Source organism: Aythya fuligula, chromosome 18, assembly GCF_009819795.1.
Source record: "Aythya fuligula isolate bAytFul2 chromosome 18, bAytFul2.pri, whole genome shotgun sequence".
Taxonomy (NCBI): domain Eukaryota; kingdom Metazoa; phylum Chordata; class Aves; order Anseriformes; family Anatidae; genus Aythya; species Aythya fuligula.
Window position 1 is genome coordinate 9,142,616 of NC_045576.1, and position 21,490 is coordinate 9,164,105.

Here is a 21,490-nt window from a genome sequence, read left to right on the forward strand (position 1 = left end):
GGAGAGCGTGCGCGAGCGCTCCGGCCAACCGCCGCTCGCCGCGCCAGAAGAGGAGGAGAGGCGGCGCCGGGAAGATGGCGGCGCTGGGGCGGCTGTGTGAGTGAGGGGCGGCAGGGCCCGGGGGGGGCCTAGAGCGCGGCGCTTCCTTTTTATTCACAAAATAATGAAAAATTACGTAAAATGTAACCCCGGCACCGGCCGTTTGCGTTTTGTGTGTCTTCTGGTACAGTCAGCTGGGCGGTAGGTTAGAATTGGGGTGTGTTTGCCTCTGTCACTCCCCTTCCCCTGCCTGCTGCCAGGGCCCAGAGCCCGGCCTTGGCGCAACGAATACCCGGCGCTTTGAGTTAACGTGATTCATAGAACAAGACTACAAGATTTCTAGCTCGCTGACCATCTGTGGTAGCTTAAGACTAAAAGAATCCGGGGGTTTTCTCAGGAGGAGGAAAGGAGCACGTTTTGTGGTGTGATGGGCGCCGTCCTGCTCTTACCTGCTGCTTCTGGGGTTGAAAAGAGTTTAAAAAAAAAAAAAGTTTGAAAAGTTTGGAGAACTTGGATTTGCCAGCTAACTGCATGAAAGGAGGAACTGCTGAGATCCTTCCAAAAAAAAAACCTAATTATGTCACAGACATGTTCTACAAAGAATTTCACCTGAGGGTGAACAAAACCAGAGCGTCAGCCTTCCTGATAACAAAACCGCAGTGTTTTCTGTCAGTGCCCTTTTTTTCCCCAAATGAGTAAGTTTGTGGTGTGAGCGATGCTGTGTTTCCAGACACAACTTCTGACTGTAACAACTGACTTCTGCTTGACTTGTCCTGGTTGTAACTCAAGGATTGGCACAAAATGCTGACCCTGTTACCTTCAGGGTAACAGTTCTGGATGTGTTTACACATTGTTCTGAATTGGAGTCTCTTCACTTATAAGATTACAAAATATTTACTTACTAACTAAATAAATGCCATTCAACTGAGGGTGAAACTGAAACAGAGCTCACAGTTTGCTTTTTCTTGAAGCAATGTAAGGCCAGTTCGTAGCAGCTTGTGATTTCTGTAGCACGTTTTACAAGGCCTTTACCAGAAGTGATTTTGTTGATGTCCTGATCGTTTTATTCTCGTCTGGGTAGCCGCAGAACTTGAGACGTCATCTCTTTGCAGAAGATTTAGTCCAGGGTGGTCTAACTATGATTTATCTTGGAAGTAACTTTTTTTTTTTTCCTCTGGGCTTTTGTTTGCCTTTAGTTTTAAAAACTGTATAAACTGATATCCTTTAAATCTGAAAAAGGCACGTGTATTCATTTTTTCAGCTATTTTTGTTGTTCTTGCTCCAAATCTAGTTCTTAGTGTTCCGCAAACAAGCCTGGCTGCTGTCCGATGTGCTTCTAAGAAATCTGGGGGCAGCTCAAAAAATCTGGGTGGCCGCAGCCCTGGGAAGCGCTACGGAGTCAAGAAAGTGGAAGGTAGGCCAGGCAGATACTCTGCCCTTACGCGTGTTTCGTGGCATCCTTCACGGGTCAGCCCCTGGCAGGGGCGGTAATTGCAGAGTAGGAGGCGGCTGAGGCGCTCTTCCAGCAGAGAGGAGAGAGGAGGCTCAGCGAAACCTCCTGATCCGGGGTGGGCAGCAGGAGGGCAGCGTGAGTCAGCCTTCCTCCCCGATGGGCCCACGAGCAGGCAGCCAAAACTGGCTCCAGAAAACGTGCTTTGCTTCTCCGGAGAGGCTGGGAGGAGGGCGTGCTGTGGGACACCGAAGAACTGAAGTGCGTTTTCCCCCCATGCTGGGTTGAGAAGCGTGTTTACAAAAGGGAGAACTCTGACACACAGCTGAAGCCAAAGTACAGATCCTTGCAGCTAAGTGCTTAATAATTAGTGAGTTTGCTAATGAAAACATATCAGCATTACAGGTAATAAAACTAATGCCTTCAGCAAACAGAAAATGCCTTGTACCCCAGGAGCAATCTTTTCAAGGACTAGAATTGCTTTTTTCCGCTGTATATCAGTTGCCCTCTGCTTCACCCCAACAGCATTTTTGTTTGGATGCTTTCAGCGTTTGAAGTCATTTTTTCCATAGAAAATTTCCACAGAAAGCTGTTTGTTTTTTTTTTTTTTAAGTCCTGGAGCCATTAGTTTTCCGCTAGCGTCAGGGCCTCGGGGAGCTCCATTCCTCCACAGGCTGACTCTGTTGTTCTGTTGCAGGCGCGTTTGTGCACGCAGGCAACGTTTTGGCTACGCAGCGATTGATACGCTGGCATCCAGGGGCTTATGTAAGTCACTTTTCCTTTCCTTGGTACTCGGAACAGCAGCCCAGAACAGCCCACCTCACTGTTCCCTCTCTCTCAAGCTGTTTTTTTTTTATTATCGTTTCTATTATTATTTCTTTTTTATAATCCTGAAATTGGGTTTCATTATTTGGTATTTCTTAGTCACAACCTGCATGAAATCAGAGCTGTGCCCACCTGATTTAGGAACAGACTGAGGGTTGGAGAGTTGGGTTCTTATACTTTAGGGTGGAATCAGCATCTCGTAACGAGCTCACACTGCTTGCTGCAAGCGGCGTTGTTTTCTTCCATTTTAAAAAACGAAGCAGCGGATGCTGCTGAAGCCAAGATACAAAGCAAGGCGGGCAGATGATCAGATCTGCTTCAGCAGCGGCCTCCAGCCTTTCCCTCCTGATGCTGTGCCGGTCCTTTTGCAGGTGGGGATGGGCCGTAACAAGACGCTCTACGCCCTGGAGGACGGGATCGTGCGGTACACCAAGGAGGTGTACGTGCCTCCACCCCGCAGCAGCGAGAGCAGGGAGGTGATCTGTCGCCTGCCCAAAGGCGCCATTCTTTATAAAACCTTCATCAGTGTTATTCCCACAGCAGAAGTGGGGAGCTTTAAGCTGGTCACCATGCTCTGAGGCCCCTGATTCGTGTGGGGATGGACAGGAAGGTGCGGCTGGGGCAGACCCTGGGCTGCCAGCTGAGGAGGACGAGAGTGTTCCAGCTCTGAGGACACCCGTTCGTGCCTTTGCTCTCTTGCTCCCAAAGCACACGGGGTTGGAGTTCAGGCACTGGAGAGATCTGCTGGGTTTTGTTAGAGTGCTCAATAAATGCATTGGAGTTCTTGTGGCTCTTGCCTGTTTGTAGGGTGTTACGTGTGTTCGTTCAGTACGTGGAGCTGCCTTCCCCTGGAGAACCCCTTCTGTTGTTCCACTGAGTACTTCACTCCAGAATTAGCTTTATGACAATACTTGTCCTATTAATAATTCCCTCATATTCCCTCAGTAATAATTTTTACTCGTTTTAGGCACTGCTGCTGTATTTGTATCATAACTCAGCACACTGCAGGAGAGGACAGGTCCTTTTCCAACTGCACCTAACTGCACCCCAGGGAGCTAGATTTTTGCTGATGTCTAACCCACCTCACTGATTACCTCAAATAGGTGGGAGCATTCCTTTTTCTAACTATGCCAGGCAAATTCATACTTCCAAAGCTAATTTGTAACTAATTTTAGAGTGCCTGCTAAGATGCACAAGTCAGGGATGGTGTCAGAAGCTCAGCAGCTGGAGGTGCCTCGTAAAGCCGTAATCCGGAAGATTGAGCCTTTTGTCTCTCCCAAGCCCTTCCATGATGGCTTATGCTACTTGAAAGAAAGGAGCCCAAATGCCTCGTGGCCGAGCTGATCTCATTTTATCTACAGGTTGTAAACAATTTGAAACATTGGCTCTGCAGTAGAAAACAGATTATCAAAACTGGTAGTGTAATGACATCAGTAGATTGTCTGCCCTGCAAAAGATGAGTAGGTAAACTGTCAGCACGGATCTCCACCGGTGCTTTACGTCCTTCACGGAGACCACCAGCATTTTGCCTCCACTTTGTCCTTTCCCAGGTTGCACATCCATTTCAGCTTGGAGGTCTGTGTTTGCACGCAGCACTGAAAGAGATGCAACCCCTGGATCTTGAGCATCTCCAAACCTTTCCCTGAAGTCCACACAAAGTGGCTGTAAATCAGAGGAACGCCGCTGTGGGAGCACGCAGCAGTGCCCCGACGCACGTCCGTTCTGCCACTCACAGGTCAGATTCCCGCCTGGTATCTGCTGCGCTGATAAAGTAAACAGCTTTATAACCCTGATAAAGTAAACAGTTTTACAACCCGAGGGAAACGTGAAGTAGCACAACGCAACCACCCTGAGGGCTGACGCCCCGCGCTTGGCGGTGCCTGCCGCAGCCTCACAGAGGTACGGGACGCCAGCTGCCTCGAGGAGCTCTGGCTGAGCAGACCTTCACCTTTGCTTTGTTGCTCTGCAGGACAAAGCAGCCGCTCCGTCGCCTTTGGTAACGGTGCGTGTGCCAGAGAGAAGCGCACGCGGCCGGCCCTGCTCATGGTGGGCACAGCGCGCTGCTCGGCGCCTTGTGGCTGTCCTCGTGCTGCGGGACGGACATCGCTGGCTGGGTCTGACTCGCCTGCATCTCTCCCAGCTGATGGGGAATAAGGGTGAAGGTCTGAGGTTTGGCTGTTCCCTGCAGGTGAGAACCATGTCCCAGGCACTTCTGTCGCTGCCACCAAGGGAAGGAGGAGCACGGTGAGGCTGAGGCCTCACACCGCTGTGTTGCGCTGGGTTTGGTAGCTGAGCGGGGCCGGGAAAGGGTCTGGTGCACCACGGCTGTCCGAGGTCTCTGAGATGATTGCTGGTCCTGAGAAAGCTGGAGGGTGCCGCAGAGCGTGCTCGTAAGGAGGTGGCATCTGTCGGGGAGAGAGGAAGAGCGTCAGAGATGGTCAGAAACAACCAGAAAATCTCCCCACCTCTGCTCAGGTCCGAGAGACAACCACCGCCTGCCCGAAACCAAACTCCTGCTCTCCCGAGCAGAGCAGGCTGAGCACCTGGGAGATGGGACCTTAGCACGCCTCTGCCACACCGGCACAGAAATCCAGTGGCGAGGATACAGCGTGTTCCACCCGCTCCCCTGATACACTGTACAAGGTTCCTGTTCTTCCTTGTCCCAAGGACTCGTCACCACTTGTTGCAAAGCCAGAAAAAAATTGACTCCTGTTAACGCAGGGCTCAGCTCCTCGGCTCCAGGCAGCCTGGGCCTTACCCCCCTGTGCCTTCAGTGCTCGTTTCAGGGCAATATCGTTAGTTACAATCCCAAACACCGCATGCCAAGTGCTGACTATTCCAAATTCCATGATGCAGCATTAAAGCCAGGTAAATCTGAACCTTTTGTGCTCTACAGGTTTCAAATATTTCTGTCCTGCGTTAGTCAATGAGGTCTTTTTGTTTGGGAGTCTCTTGGGATGCTGCCACAGGACCTACTTGGCAGATGCACTTGCTCTTCTCTGTTCTGTTGAGGGAGTGCAAATCTTACATGTGGTAACAGGCAAAGCCTTTGGCTCGTGGATAAGCCATAAACACTTCAAGATAACAGCGAGGGGCCTGTCAGAGGTGCCCCGTAGGGAGAAGGGAGCAAGAAGCAGTAGAAGCCTTGTGGATCCAAAAATAACATTCCCAGCTCGGACTTGTACGGGTCTGCTCTTTCATCAGCAGTTCTGCCCTTACTCCCAGCACAAGCATTTCTGCAAATGCACCGAGGGAGATGAATCATTAACTGGCACAGATGCACACAAAAGGAGCCTCCTGGTACACCGCGTGCCTCTCCCTGAGATAAAGGCTATCGGAGAAAGGCAAGTGCAGAGAACAGAGTCCACAGCTACTGCAAACTGCTGGAACAAGAGACAGAGGGGAGCGGGGACTGCCCCTGGGGCTCTGCCAGCCGAGAACACCCTCGGGCTCACCTCCTGGGAAGGCTCTGCCCACAGCCCGAACCTCTTGGCGATCATCTGGTGGATTTCCCGCTGGCGGTCTTTCTTCCGCACGCTCTCGTAGCTCGGCAAGCGGGGCTGCTCCCAGGAAGGCAGCTGGTAGCTGCTGGGGGGCCCGACGCAGAAGGGCTCGTCTCCCTGGGAACGCCAAGCCCAGAGAGAGATGTCAGCACTGCGGCGGCTCTCCGCTGGAAATTCACGGCCTGGTGCCACCTCAGGGTGCTTCACGTTCAAAGCTGTGGCTGCCGTTCCTCACCCTCTGGTAGAGGAAACCCACGCGCCCTCCCAGGGGGTAATTACACCACAGCCACGCAGCGCAGATGTGCTCTGCAGGATCCCCGGCTCCAAGAGATCGTGGCCAAACACCTCAGGGCAACGTGGAAGCCCCGTGGCATCCCCAGCCCTCCTCTGCGGGACCTCACATACAGGCAGCACTTCCCAGAGCTGCTCCTGCTGCCTCACACCTCCTCGATACACCCCAAGAGCTCCCCAGAGCCCCGTAACCACAGTCCCCTTCCAAGTTCCTCAGGACCTTTGCTACCCTTTTCCCCCAGCTCCCCGTAGGGACAGGGCAGCCTCCTCACCTGCATGCCAGGATTCTCAGCAGCGCTCTCCAGCCGCGATGCTCCGCGCTGGGGCCCCACCAGCCGCTGGCTGCTGCTGAAGTACGGAGGGGGGCAGTCCTGCAACGAGGGGTCGGGAAGGGAAAGATGAGAGCGAGCCAAAATCCCTGCAGAGCTCAGCACTCTCCCTTTGGCTTCTGGGGGTGCCCAGCCTCAGCAGGCAGCGCCTGAGCACGCCGGCACCACGACGCGGCGCAGCTGGAGGGACAGCAGCACAGCCCCAGAGGCAGGTTTCGTTCAGACTCAGCAGAACAAGCTTGCTTGGGGGGCCAACAACAAAGACCACAACCACCCGACCGCCCCGCCAGCGCAGATAAGCATCACACGCTCAGGGTTACAGAATTTGTAACGTTTATCTGTTGAGGGAGTCAGCTCGGAGTAACGCAGCAAGCAGATCTGAAGAGCAAAAGACGTCCTGTTCCTGAACAGCCTTGCTCCACCTAAACTCAATTCCCTGCAAACGTGCTGAGGGAGCAAGCAGAGGTTCTTTCTATGGAGAGGAAAAATCCTGCGGATGCTCCTCGTTCTCAGACAGGGCGGCTCACAGCAGGGAGGAGAGGGGAAAGGAACAGACGCAGCAAAGCAGGCAGGGGACGCCGAAAAGGCAGCCCGCTCCCACTGTGGTTTCTGCTGGGGCCGTTAGATTTCCCTTCCACTCAACAACCTCTGCGTCCCCTCTTCTCGAGGGGATCCTCCTCCCGAGCTGCTGTCCCTGCAGCTTTTGGAGGCCAAGCTTTCCCCGCGGCAGCCGCTACCACAAAGGCCGCGCTGGCTGCACACGCCACTCTTTCCATCGGCAGCTTCCCCGCTTGAAAGGCAGCCCCAGGAAATTACAGATGCGAGTCAAAGGGCTTTGTGTCTCGCCGCTCCGCGCCCGGGAGCCGCGCGCAAGAAGCCAGTTGCTGGGATGCAAGCGTTGGAGAGCGGCATTGTCTGCCTCTGCACCGAGCCTTCCAGCCCCCTTCCCTGCTGGGCCCCTGCCCTGGAAAGCAGCAGCCCAGAGGAGCCCAGCCCTGCACACGAGGGTACTGGGGGAGGAGGACAGCCCCCTGCGAGCAGCTCGGGGAGCTGGAGGCGTTGCTGTGGGCTGCACGGCCGGGCACGTGTGGGTGGGTGCAGCGGTCTGGACTTGAGGACCCCAGCAGGTGGAATGAGAGCCGGGGTCTGGGGTGGGTGTGGGACCCGCAGGTACTCACGCACTGGCCGGGGGTCTGGAAGAAGCGGCAGGAGCAGAGGAACTGGCAGCACATGGGGTCCCGGTGGTACAGGAGCAGCAGCAGGATGAGGATGGCCACGATGAACACGGACGTGGACACCGCTGCCGGAGGTGGGACAAGGAGGGCGCGGGGGTGAGCTGAGCCGGGCAGGGCCTGCCAACAGCTGCCCCCCTTCCCCCCCGTGTTTCTGGGCACAAAATCAGCTTGGAAACGAACCACAGACACCGGCTTTGCCTGCCACCCGACCCCAAGATGCTGAAAGCCCCACTTGTCCCCCCACACCTCTCACTGTGAGGTCAGGGGCACGGCACAAGGCTCAGGGGGCTCAGCCCCAGCTCTGCACCCACAGCTCGGGGAGGAGGCACCGGCCCGGCTCCAGCAGCTGCAGGTCCCCAGCTGGGGCTGCACAGCAGCGGGTCAGGCCCCCCGCCCTGTTTCCAGCCCCATGACCCCACTCCCAACACCGTTCCCAGCCCCATTCCCCTACTCCCAGCCCCATTCCCCTGCTCCCAGTCCATTCCTCTGTCCCAGGCTCCATCCCCAGCCCGTTCCCAGACCATTACCCCATTCCCAACCCCATTTCCCTGTCCCCAGCCCTGTTCCCCCATTCCCAGCCCCATTACCCTACTCCCAGCCTGTTCCTCTCTCCCAACCTCCGTCCCTAGCCCCGTTACCTCACTCCCAGCCCCATTACCCCACTCCCGGCCCCTTCCCAGCCCCATTACCCCATTCCCAGCCCGGTTCCCAGCCCCATTCCCCCCCTCCCCTTGTCCCCCCTGCTCACTGGCGGCGATGACGATGGCCAGCACGTTGCCGTCCATGGCGGCCCCGCCGCCCCCGGGGTGCGCCATCCCTCAGCTCAGCCCGGCCGGCCCGGCCCGGGCGCCCCGCGGCGGGGCCCGGCCCTGCCCCAGGCCCCGCACCGGCCCCGGGCCCGCCCCCCGCCCGCCGCCATTGGCCGCTCCCCGCCCTCCTCCGCCTCCTATTGGCCGCTGGAGGCACCAGGGGGCCGGGCCGGCGGTTGCCATGGAGATGAGGCCCGCAGGGCTGGGCCCGCCGGGGAGGGTGGGGGGGGGGCAGCCCCAGCTGATTAATTAGTTAATGAGTTAATTACCGCTCGGAGCCAACAGGGGGCTGAGCGGCCCCAGGAGTGTCTGAAGCATCACCCCTCCAGTTCTCATCCCCTTCCAGCACCCCAGTAGCCCAGCACAGCACGCCACAGTACAGGAGATCGTTATATTTGGGGCGAGGGGCACAGCGCAGCCATCCCCACACAGGGCTGGTGGCCCTACAGAGTGCTGACAGCCCCACACAGCAGTGACAGCCCCACACAACACTGTCAGACAGCCCCACACAGCACTGACAGCCCCACAGAGTGCTGACAGCCAGCCCCACACAGCACTGGTGGCACCAAGCCAAGCATCGCCTCCCCTCGCTGCCCCCAGTCCCGTCCCCCTGCAGCACCCCTCGCACAGCACCCCTGTCCTCAGTCCTCAAGGGCAAGGAGGCGGCGAGGTGACCCCGCAGGCAGCCTGAGTGCAGCCCCACAGGAAGGTGGCACCAAAGTCTCTGGAGATGCTGTGGCTGATGTACAAGCAGAGCATGGAGTGGACGAGCTCCAGCGCCCCGCTCCGCAGTGGTTCCCCTGCCCCAGCCCAGCTGCAGGGGCAGTGTCTTGGTCCCAGGTCATACACAAACTCCGTTGCAGTCCAACAAGCCCGCCGAGCATCTTCCCAGGGTAGAAAACCAACCACAGCCTTCCCTCCATGCAGCACTGGCCTTTGGGAGAGGAACGCCGCAGGCAGGCCCCGAGCTGGGAGGTGGATGGGAAGCAGGGGGCTCTGCAGCTCACTTTCCCCCAAGGAGGCAGCTTCTGGTCCCTTGGGGAAGCAAGCAGACAGCAGAGAGCAGATGGAGCCAGCCGGACCTCGTCTCGCTTCTTTGCTTTATAGCCAGGGAAGCACAGCAGATCCTGAGAGCTTCTGCTGACCAGGGAGAAAGGAGAAGGCTGGGCCATGGCACAGGACAGCTGCCGTCTCATCCGCACCAGGACATCAGCCATGTGCATCGCGTTTTGGCAGGGGCCGTGAGCAGCCTGGTGCCCAGAGCCTGAGCTGAAGCAGAGACAGAGGCTGCAGCATCCCCAGCAGCTTACTGGGCTTAAACTGCTCGCCCAGCCAGGGCCACCACGCAGCAAACACCATCAAACATTTGGCACAGTCAGGCTGCTGCCTTGGAGGGCAGGCAGTGCCCCGCAGCCCTGGGGCAGCAGGATGTGGTTCCCCATCAGCCCCCAGCAGGAAATGGGGAAACAGCAAAACAATAATAATAATAATGGTAACAATAATTAAAAAAAAAATGTAAACAACCCAGCACCCTGTCCTGTACCACCAGGACACCCAAGAGAACAAGGTATGTTACAGTCTCAGGGGAGATGGAGACACAAGGACCACCCGGCCAATGCGGGGTCTCGTCTCTATTGCACTTTGCATCGTATATATTTCTCTCTATATATTTATAAAAATACAAACTAAAGGGCTGGGGTCGAGAGGATGAGATGCAAGCCCTGGGCCAGCAGCAGCTCCATGCACATGGCAGGTTTCGACCCATTCTGCTTCCGACTCTCCCTGCGTGCCCTGTCCCTGGAGCCCCCAGGCAGCCCTCCCGGGGGCAGCCTGCAGCACAGGGCCTGGTCCTGCACAGATCCACCTGGGGCCGGGCAGCGAGGACAGGGTGCTGAGTTGGTCCGGAGCCCACCCCCCTGCCAGCCTCCCTTCCCAGCCCGTCTCACCCCTTCCCGAGGCACCAAAGAAACGAGCACGCAGCTCCTCCAGCCACCAGCACCACCCGCACCCTGCGGTGACGGGCGCCCTGGCACCCTCTTGCCTGGCCAGCAAGTGCCCGTTCCTGGGGGAGGCGGGCAAGGCACCTCACACCTCCCTCTCTGCCTAAAAACCCCACAGGAGGATTTCCCTGGCCCGCCACTTCCCATACTCTTTTCCTCGAGTAACTACGGTGTGAATGGCACGGGGTGACGCAGTCCGGAGACGCCCCACGCCGGTGACGGAGGATGCTCCTCGCTCCCAACGCCGCCGCCCCCCCCGGCTGCTCCTGCTACCTCAGCCTCCCGTCAGGTTTGACGGGCCCCAGTTCTGATTTGGGGTCCGGGGACAGCGAGCTCCAGGAGGTTTTGCTGCAGGTCTCCAGGGAGGAGCAGGACGAGGAGCTGCCCACGCAGACGTCTGCCACGGCCCAGAAGGTGCTGATGGCGCTGTCTGCCCACTCGTCCAGCGCCCGGCCCGTCAGCTGCGCCTTCCCCGCCGCCGCCGCCTCTGCCTCCTCGGAGCGTGGCAGGTTGAGGATCCCCCCCAGACCCTGGAAGCTCTGCTCCATGTACTCGTTGCGGGGGGGCCCGCCGTGCAGCCAGTTGCTGTCGTCTGGATGGGACAGGGAGAAAGAGATCAGCAGTGTGGTAATGTCCCAGCAGCTGGCTCTTCCCTACTGCCCCCAGCACCCCAACCCCTTGCAGCCCCGTCCCCCCCATGCCAAGGAACGGGGATGCAGCTGGGGTGGACCCGGCTCGCCTGCAAACGGGACAAAGCCGCCTAGCGGCCTGGTTTGAGAGCTCACAGGGACATGGGGACACCACCAGGGGGGTGGCGCCTGCCTTGCAAGCCGGAGAGGCCAGAACCGGGGGAAAAAAATAAATAAAAATCACAGAATCAGAGTGGTTGAGGCTGGAAGGGACCTCTGGAGGTCACCTGGTCCAACCTCCCTGCGCAAGAGCCAGGCATGGTTTTTCCTTAAGATCTACAGCCTTAAACATTGGCATGGAACACACAAAACCATGCTTTTCACCATTTTTTCCCCACGGAAAGACCCCAGCCCCAATCTCCAGAGCACCCTCACCTTTCCTGAGCGGCTGCTTGCGGTTGAAGGTCTGGGGCACCACCAAGAACTGGTTCTCCCCCAGGGGCTCCCAGAACTGCAGGAGGCGGATGGTCCAGATGCCGGGGCGCAGGGGGCGGTTGAGGGGGGGCTTGTACTGGGTGAACTCCGTCTCTGCATCCACCGTGATGTCGTAGGAGGTGGCGATGACGTACGTGGGGTCGATCCACACCACCGTGGCTGTCAGGTTGGGGCCCCGCGCCCACTTCTGCATGGCCACCGGCTCGTCGAAAGGCCCCATCAAGCCTCCAAAATTGCGGAAGAGCCTTTCCTTCGGGTCCCACTCCGTGCCCACCTGCAGGGACGAGGCACGAGGCGGTGGGACACCAGGCAGGCTGACACGACCAGCTCAGGTTTTGTGCTTCACCACCTTAAAGTGGGAAGGGCACAAGCTTTGGAGCCCAAAGCAACGCACACCCAGCCTGCGCTGCTCCCCTGCCTGCCTGCACCACGTCAGGGCCAAGCCAGCTGCAAGTGATGCCTCCTGCAGCCAGAGATGCCGGCAGCAGCAGCCTCAGTTTCCCCCAAAAGATCCCTTCAGGCCTTTCCCAAAGGATTAGCTCCAAACTCAAGCGGAATTCCTTGACAAAAATCCACTCTCAGCCCTAACTTAAGCACTCTCTGCCCCCCTCAGCACGCAGGCTGGGGAGAAAAGGAAGGGTGGCACGGCATGGAAAAACTGGGGAGAAAAACAGGTGGTGTGAAGGGTGCTTTTCGCATTTACCTCAAGGTTTTGTAGCCGGTTTGCCTGCCCTCCGTGACCCGCCAGCTTCAGAGCTCCTTGGGGCATCATCCACACCTCCAAGGCCTCTGCCTGCCCCGTGGCCGTGTTCTGCACCTCCTGCATCACCAGGTACCCCTGGAAGCGGTCGTCGTAGAAATACAAGTGCACGCTGGACGGGAAGCCACGGGGCTCAAACCTGGAGAAAAAGAGCCAGAGAGGTGATACGTGTGAGCATCAAGGTCCTCCCAGAAGCAGCCACCGCTCAGAGCCCGGGCCGGGCTGCAGCACGTGCCCCACCTGCACAGCTTCTCCTTCGGGGCCAGCACGGAGGCGGCTTTGCGGAGCCCCAGCCGGGAGAAGGCGGTGTAGAAGGTGAGGGTGACATCGCTGAGGCCGCTGAGGCCGTCGACGCGGTCGTAGACGTTCTCCCAGTAGGCCTTCAGGGCCGGCGTGTTGGGGGGGTAGCTGCCGTAGAGGTGGGTGTCCAGGATCTCCAGCACCTCCTGATTCACCGTCGACTCGAACTTGCGGGCGAAGAAGGTGGGTCTGGAGAGTTGCTGGAAGAGCAGAGGCAATGTCAGCGGCGGTGGTGGCACCCGCTCTGCCCTCCTGCCTCAGCGGGGCAGCCGGGAGAAAACATGCTGGGAGCCATCCTGCCCCCTCTGACGGGGCAGGGTAAGGAGCAGCAAAGCACAAACAGCCTCTGCGTGGGATCCTCTGAGGCAGAACCAGTGGGAGCAAACGGTACGGTTAGTGGTTACGTGGATGGGTTCTCATCTCTCCCACTGCCTCCCCTTTAACTTCACTTCCAAGGGCTGCACCTCCCCCAGACCTCCCTTGTTCAGCCCACATCTCAGCTCGCTGAGAGCACGGCAGGCAGTTCATCACAGGATACTTCATCCTGCCAAAGAGGACAGCACTCTAAAGTGTTTTTACTGAGCAGGCATTTGCCCCAAATATTAAATCTGCAGGGAAAGAGGAGGAAAAGGAGAAAGCCTGGGAAAAGGAGCAGCACTGCAAGCAGAAGCCTGGCTGCTTCTGAAGCCTTTACAGACACGTCTGCACGAAGCCCCACTCCACATGGAGAGCCAGTCCTGCTCCCGGCCCTTCCCAGGCTGGGGTGAGGCTCGTGCAGATGTGGGGAGCAGTGGGACAGCACCCAGGGGTGCGCCCGCGGGGCAGCTGAGAGAGAAGGATTGGGGACAGAGACAGGGAAGAGGGGAGAGAGCAGGAGGAAGAAGGAGGATCTTTTTCACCTGTAGCCGGAGGAAGTCCTGGGGTTTGAAGTCATTTGGGGAGCACCCGCACCAGTCGACTATGTGTTTATATTGGCACTTACAGCCCAGCTTACGGTTCCAGTTGGTCACCCGCAGGTTGTTATCCACCAGCGTCTCGCAGGCGTGGCTGTTCTCCAGGACCGTGTGGAAGAAGGACTGCATGAGGCAGAGAAGGGACAGGAGACCCATGGAGGTGGGAGGTTAAATGGAGCCCCCGTACCCCGCGCTCAGAGGAACACAACAGGCCCAGAGAGCTCCTGGACACAGAAACCTGTCCTGATTCTGGCACAGGGCAACCCGTAAGAGATGAGGTTATACACACGCATCAGTCTTTATCTAGCTTTGTCTGCTCCCCTCCCACTCTTTCACACCCAGACCTGGGCAAAGGAGGCACAAAGCTGCCAGAGCAGAACCAGCGATGCCCTTCACAGCTGCCTAGGGCAGGGATGTTAAGGACAAGGAGAAGAAAATCCTACCAAAATCCTACCAAAGCCAGCATCGCTTTGTTCGCCTCCTTCTTGGGGAGAAGGAATAAGGCTGAATCAAGAACACGGGAGCCCTTGCAGCAATGCTGGCCCCAAACCTGGCTGCCCGTGTCCTGCAGGCACCCACCTCGGCTGGCAGCAGCGTGTAGGTGTAGAACTGCCGCAGCTGGGACACCAGCTGGTCGTCTGCATACACCACGTACTCCACGAAGCTGCGCGTCAGCGAGAACCAGTCGGAGCCCCCATCCACCACGATGCCCTCGGGGATGTGGCGCTCGCCCAGCCGCCACATGTGGGAGTCGCACTCGTGGAACAGGCGGTCCAGGCCCTGCTTCTTGATAAACCTGGGCAGGGAGACGAGGGTGAGGGGCTAGGGACACAGGGTGGCACAGCTGGCCACGTAGCAGCCCTGCTCCAGCTCTGGTAGCCACAGCCAGAGCAGCCCCCCAGCCTCCTGTTTCTGTTTTTCGCCCCAAATCCCCCCTTTTCTGTTCCTCCAGCTCAGCTCTGCCCCTAGCTGGTTACCTGGCGTTGTCTCGGCCATGAGACTTCAGGAAGTTCTTATCTCGGTATTTGGACAGGAACATCACCAGCTCCTCGTTGGTCCTGCGATGCAAATTAGGAAGCGTGAACGGCCGCTGGGATAAAGCAACCCAGTAAACATTGATGCTGCAAGAGCCACCAGACACCGGGAGCCTCCGGCTGCTTGGCAGGTGCTGACTCAGACCCTTATCCCTTCGTGGGAAGGCACAGCCCTGGTCCCTCTGCTGTCTGGCGCCTGCTGAGGGTGCGCAGCCCCAAAGCGCACCCAGATACACACACATTCGTATTGCATTCCCCTGCAACACCCCGACAAGAGGAAAATACAGCCTGTGAGGTATGGGCCGAGCTCCTGGGCAGAGACGGACCCAGCCTTGCCCTGGGGCACCAGCACGTGGCTGCCATCTCCAACCTCACCCTCCCACACTCCCTGCTCCTCCCAGCAGCGTTAATCCCAGTGCCTGCTGGGGAGCCACGCAGCCCAAACCCTCCCGCCGTCCTCCCCTGACCCAGCGAGGCGCCCACCTCGTGGGGTAATCGGTGGCGCTCAGGTTGATGAAGAAGTCCCAGGGCCACTCGGAGAGCTCCAGCAGGTCCTTCATGCTGCGCAGGTACATCTTCAGCAGGCTGGCACCTCCCCAGATGGTCACCATGCGCCAGGGCGTCACGCGGATGTTGGGGTAGTGCCGGGCCAGCTCCACCGCCTCGCGATGGAGGTAGTTGGAGCGCTGTGGAGGAACAAAGCTCACGGTCAGCAGGTGCTCATCCTGCCAGGGACCCCCCTTCCTCGTCCTGTCCGTGCCTTGCTGCCCTGAGCAGCATCTGAACTGGATCCTGCAGCCCTGCGGTGCCCCAGCTCACTGCACGGCTAAACTTCAGGGTGCTGCTGTCAGGGGATGCTCACGAGCCTCAGGGAAGGGCAGCCAGACCCCATGCAGTGCAGGAAGGGCTCAGCCACCCCTCTGTGCTGCTGTGTCCTTTCTTGCTGTGCTCCCAACCAGCCAGACAGCCCAGCCTGCCTCTGAAGTCCCCCTAAGCAGCAGAGGCAGCTCCATGCAGCAGTAATCCTATGACCTACTGCTGCCTGCCCAGGGCACAGCAGCCAGCTCCTTTCATTTGCTGCTGAGAAAAAAAAGGTGGACAGCCAGGACGGAGCTGATTGCCTGACCCAGATCATCTTTTCCTTCCAGCAGGCAAATCCACAACTTTCCCTGGGATGTCGTGAAAGGAAGCAGCACTGGGGGAAGGTGAGCAGAGACCTCCTGCTCCCTGCAGCCCCAAGGGCTGAGCTCCCCCTGCTCTGGGCAGGGCGAACACATCACAGAATCATAAAACATCCTGAGCTGGGACGGATCTATGAGGATCTTTGAATCCTCCATTCAAATGTAACTGTGTGTCTGAGAGCGTTGTCCTAACGCCTCTTGAACTCGACTGGGGTCCTACCTACCCTTTTCTGGGGATGCAGAGAGCTAAGGGAGAGTCACAGCTCCACAGGCAGCGAGGACAAACCTCAAACCTCACCCAGCCACCTCCCCGGCACAGGAGATGCTGCACCTCCGTTTACCCCCCATCCGGACTTATTATGGGCTGCTTGGGTGACGGACTCGGACACTGGCAGCACACCCCCTCCCCTCTTGCCTTGCCCCCCGCCACGCACCTTGTCCACGTGGATGTAGAAGAAGTGCTGCTGGTGGTACACCGCCTTGATGAGCCGCTTCAGCTGGCGAATGGCCCTGCCGTGCACCACCAGCATGTAGGCGATGCGCACGGGTTTGCTGGGGGGCAGCTGCTGCAGCCGGCTCTCGTCCCACTGGATCACGGGGCTGACCTTCCCTGCGAGGGGACGAGAGGAGAGGGATCGCAGTCAGTCATTCACTGGCACCGGGCACATTGCTACCCTGCCACAGCAGGGAGATCCGAGCGGGGCAGGGGATCACAGGGAGCAGCACGCCGTAGGAAAAACCCCGTAACGCCGCAGGGCACACGTGGCAGGACGTGTTGGGGAGTGGGGGTGCCCCCTCTGGTCTCTCAGAACAGAAAATGCAGCCGAGCCCAGCTCCGAGCCCTGAAGCCGCTGCTGGCCGGGACGAGCAGCCCAGCTTAGGGAGGCTGGCACAGCTTTGATAGGATTACACAGGCAGCGGTAATCTGGGAATCGGTGACAGATTGAAGCAGCTTTTTGCCAGGTGGGACGGGCGGTCACACAAAGCAGCTGGCCCACGTGCCCCACAGGGACATTCCCCATGCCCGGAGGCACCCAGGACCCCTGATTAGGACTCACCCGAGAGCTGGCAGTGGCGAGGCACGGACAGGGGCATGAGGTTGCCGGCGCGGTGCAGACACACCACGTTGGCGATCTCCTGTTGGCACTGCTTGCTGCTGGCCCGGGCCAGCGCCGAGAGGGCGTCTTTCCCCGTGATCTCGCACTTGGGGGTGAAGCTGTTCTCGGTGGGCTGCGGAGCCCCCTCCACGCTGCCCGTGTCGCCCTGCTGGAGGACGGCCAGCTGGGCGTCCCCGCGAGCCTCCGTCAGGTTCCTTCGGCTGGAGGCGTCCGGCGCGGCCGGCAGCCGCCGTCCTGCTTTGTGCCTCGCCGTCACGGCTCTCACCACCTTGGACACCGGCACCCCGGGGCTGTCCGGCCGTCCCCGCCACCTCCCGTGCTTCCTCCCGGCGCTGCCGCGGCGCCCGGCAGAGCTGTCCGAGTCCTTGGAGCCATCGCTGTTCTCGGGCAGCCTGGCTTTCTTCTGCCGCTCCTGTTCCGGGGGGATGCAGAGAGGACAAGGCGTTAACTCCAACCCCTCACAGTGCGCTCAGAGCGTCCTCGTTCCCAGCTCCCCATGGCTGTGACCCCACGGAGCCCGGTGACACCCTTCTCTGCCAGGCTGCTGTCACCACGAGCAAGGCAGGGACAGGCACCCCTCGCTGCAGCCCTCTCCCCAGGGCAGAAGGTCAGCGCTGAGCCCAGAGGAGCAGCAAAGGAGGCCGTGACGTCCCTCCTCCATCACCCAAACCCCCAGGCTACGACCCCACAGCACCTCCCTGCGTGCTCCTTTGCCCCCCGATGGGCACAGCACCGAGACCCCTACCTGCCAGCAAGGGAGACCCCAGCCTGCAGACCCCGTGGTCACAGCACCCGGGACACAAAACCAGGACATAAATCTCCGTGAGGCTACACGGATGAGGTCAGTCGTGTCGGCACCAGCTCTCTGCCTTCCTGCCATCCTCCAGGGTCCCACACGAGCAGGGACATCCCCAAAAAGAGGGGGTGAGCACAGGGCTCCTCCAACTGCTGCTAGCTGCTTTACCAGGTGCCAAACGGACCAGCTCCTCGCCCAAGCTTAAAGTCCAACTTCTCCAAGCCCAAAAGTCCAACTTCGAAGGGGTCCCAGCAGGGCAGCACGCAGCCCCTGGGGCTAACGGTGCCGGAGCTGTGTCAGACGAGGTCCTGCCCGCGCTGCCTTCCCCACGCCCTGGCTCCCAGCACTAGGCTGAAGCGGGTGCTGCAATCGCCAGCAAATCCCTTCAAGGAACCCTCCCACGGAGCCAAGTTTGTGTGTAAAGGGAGCAGTTAATTACGCTTCGTTACCTCCGCCAGGCCGGCTGATTAGCAGAGATGAGCTAGCCTTGGGGGAGAGCGGGGAGCTGAAAGCACCTGGCCAGGCCTGCAGGTGAAGGCAGAGCCAACCCAGGCTCCCTCAGCTACCTGTGCCAGGGCAAAGCAGCCTCCTGTAACCCTCAGGTACCCAAAAAGGGGCCACGCAGCCGCCTGAACCCCACGGGGCTGGGATCAGACGAGCCCTCTGCCACTGCCAGGACCTTCTGTGCAGTTACCAACCTGTTTTCTCCGTAGGAGCAGAGAGGCAGGAGGTGACCGAGGAGCAAAGAGCAAGGCTCTTCCCCAAACTCCCCCCATCCCTGCAGGGAGAGCCTCCTGCCCCGCCAGCACCCGCCGAGTGCCCGACCCCAGGCACAGCCCCTGTGCGATGCCCACACGCGGCTGCAGCCCTGCGGTGCCCCAGGAGGAGCCTGGCTGCCGTCCCCAGCAGGAAAACCCTCCCAACCAGCGCCAGCCTTCCCAAAGCTGCTAGTTAACGAGCTCCGTGGCTTCTAATTACCGCCCCGTGCAGGCAGGGAGCAGCCCTGGCCACGTCGCACTGCTGCATTTATGGCTGGAGTGCAGGGCTTCTGGCAGGGCTCCCAGGAGGGCCCGCAGCTGCCTGTCCCTCCTCCCAAAACGCTTCCAGCTGCCTGCCAGAGGTCGCTTCCCCCATCCTGCATCCCCTCTGCCTCCTCCCGATGCCAAACGCAAATTGGAAGATAAAAGTATTGGTGGGGAGGGAGCGGGGACCCTTGTGGGGAGGGGAGTTATCACCGCCCGGTGTCCTGCAGGGTTCTGCCTGGGCCTGGCTGACGTGGGTGTCTGCCAAATACCTGCTGCCGTCAGGCCAAACAGACGCCAAAACTTCCCAAAGCCACCGGGGGAACCTGCCCTCAGCTGCCGTCAGTTCAGCAGCAGCAGCTCCTTAAACCGCACCGCTGAAATGGACTCAATCACAGCCCCTCAAAACAAGTTTTTCGGGGAAAAAAAACAAACAAGAAGGCGTCTCAGGGGAGCTGCAAGCACCGACGTTTCAGAGGAAGCCTCTCCAGAGGCTGCTGTGCATGGCTGACAGCAACACACAGCCCCAGAGAGGTGCGTGGAGGAAGACGGGAGGCGAAGGGGGAGATTGAGGAGGTGGCTGGGCCCACGGGGACGTTCTGCAGTCTGTGCCCAAGGAGCCAGCTCCAGCTGCTCGCGTGCCACTCCGGAGCCATCCACGAGGAACTGATCCGACTTCTGCTGGTCTGGACGCCACGAAACATCCGTGTGGTGAGCGCAGGGAGCCTCCAGGGCCTGGAAGCGGCACCAAACCCAAGCACGGGTGCCTCCAGATGAGGAGCCGGGCAGGCGGATGCAGGGATGCCGTGCAGACTCCGAGGCCAAGGTCAGGAGCCACCCAGGACACGCGTCCTCCTCCGGCTGGGGGCTGTGTGGCACCCACAGCCCTAGCAGGGCACAGAGGGCTCGGCGCTGCTGGTGTGAGATGATTTGATAACCTGCTCCAGTGAAGGGCGAAGCCCAAAGCCAAACGAATCCTCACACAGCCTCTGGCCAGCTCGGAGCAGGGAGGCAGCGGGGACGGATCCTGCTGGGTGTGGAGGAAGGGAGCCGCTCGTCCCGGCAGCCAGCAGCAACACAGGGATGTCCCCAGCCCGTCCTCCAGGAGATGTGGCTCGCCCGAGGACTCTGAGGGGCTTCAGCCTCTTGCACAGCCCTGCTGAGGTCGGGACCCTGCTGCCAGACCCCTGGTGGCACCCAGACCTGGCTGGGGACAGCCCTGCCTGCTCCTGTCACCCCCTCCAGGAAGGGGCAGTGCCCGTCAGCAGGAGGGAGCCGTTCACGCCCCAAATTGCTATTCGGGGATCCCAAATTTCCCCAAAGCCATCCGAGGCTGCAAGGTTGGGGTCTCCTGGGAGAGTTCGCCTGCGTTCATCCTCACCAGAAACGTCCCCAGGGAGCGGCGGCGGCTCCTGCGGGTCTGGCCAAGACGAGGAACTGGAGAAGGGCAGGGACACGAGGAGCTTTGCTGGCTACGGAACCGAGGCTAACTGGACATTTCCCAGCTTTGTGCTGCTGGAGCAGCTCAGGAAGCTTCTTGCCTGCTCCTTCCCCAGGCCCCAGAGCCGTGAGCCTGCTGGTGGCCAAATGTCCTGAGTCCAGAGCCACGGCCAAACGTGTCGGTGCCCAGTATTGGGGAGAGACGCGGGGAAACCAGGCGAGGATGCTCCAAGAGCCAAACCCCGGAGGATGTGTGGGGCAGGAGGAAGGGCAGGAGGCAGCCCAGAGCACAGCAGCACCCCGGGGTGCCTTCCCAAGGAGGGGGGGACGGTGCAGAGAGGGAAGGGAGGCTGGGACCAGCGAAGCGCCCTGGCCAAGGTCACAAAATAAAGGCGATGGGGCCATCAGGCCAACCTGGCTGCCCTCAGCCTCACAGCACCTTCACAGCAAAGGCTGCTCCGGGGGAGATGGGAGCCAGCTGAGGGCACGAGGAGCCCACGAGGAGCGAACATCCCGAAACTGGTGGCCGATGTGGGGAGTTTGGTGGCCGACACGGCAAAATTGGTGGCCAGCACAGCGAAATTGGTGGCCAACACGGTGAAATCGGCGGCCCAGCAGCCAGGAGCTGTGTCGGGGGGTGGAAGCAAGGCGCCCCCCAACCCCACAGCCCCCAGCTCCTGCTCCCGGTGACCCCGGCCCTGCCTCAGTTTCCCCATGCACTGGGGGGCGTTTGGCTGCAAAGACCCCTTCCAACTGCAGGGACCCCCGGCCCCTCTCCGCAGCCGGGTGGGAGCCCCCAAACATCCCCCTGAGCCCCTGGGGACCTCATTAACCCCCTCATTAACCCCCCCATTACCCCCCCAATTACCCTCCCCACTAACCTCCCCAGTAACCCCCCAATTAACGACCCCACTCACCCCCCTCAAGCACCACGACCCCCCCCTTTCCCCATCCCCACACGCAAACACCTTTGGGGTCCCCCCCCCACACCCCAACTCCCCCCACCCCAAATCCCCCTAAATCGCCCCAAATCCCCCCAGATCGCCCCAAACCCCCTCGCAGCCCCCCCGGCCCCTCTCCAGCCGCCCCCCCCGCCACGCACCTCGGCCGGGCCCTCCTCGTCGAGGCCGGCGGAGCTCCAGAGGACGAGGCCCTGCAGCAGGAGGATGCCGAGGGCCGTGGCCAGGGCCAGGCGGTAGCGCCGGGCCAGCTTCCGCGCCCGCCCGCTCGCCACCATCGTCACCGCGGGGCGGGAGGCGGCGCGCGCACGCGCGGGGAGGG

At 59.8% G+C, this 21,490-nt stretch overlaps 2 protein-coding genes across 2 annotated transcripts; one reads left to right on the plus strand and one right to left on the minus strand.

Annotated features, from left to right (window-relative positions):
• The first annotated feature begins 28 nt into the window (after window positions 1–28).
• Window positions 29–3,106, plus strand: MRPL27 (mitochondrial ribosomal protein L27). The gene is made up of 4 exons (XM_032199893.1): window positions 29–96; window positions 1,331–1,453; window positions 2,187–2,254; window positions 2,686–3,106. Exons 1-4 carry the CDS (start codon window positions 75–77, stop codon window positions 2,890–2,892), a joined length of 420 nt encoding a protein of 139 aa, XP_032055784.1. The 5' UTR covers window positions 29–74; the 3' UTR covers window positions 2,893–3,106.
• Window positions 3,107–9,126: 6,020 nt separating this feature from the next.
• XYLT2 (xylosyltransferase 2) lies at window positions 9,127–21,446 on the minus strand. Its single transcript, XM_032199890.1, has 11 exons — window positions 21,312–21,446; window positions 16,892–17,363; window positions 16,268–16,443; window positions 15,136–15,338; window positions 14,596–14,676; window positions 14,198–14,414; window positions 13,565–13,741; window positions 12,606–12,865; window positions 12,309–12,504; window positions 11,546–11,879; window positions 9,127–11,073 (listed from the first exon to the last, which is right to left on the minus strand). Exons 1-11 carry the CDS (start codon window positions 21,444–21,446, stop codon window positions 10,751–10,753), a joined length of 2,574 nt encoding a protein of 857 aa, XP_032055781.1. The 3' UTR covers window positions 9,127–10,750.
• Between the last annotated feature and the right edge of the window lie 44 nt (window positions 21,447–21,490).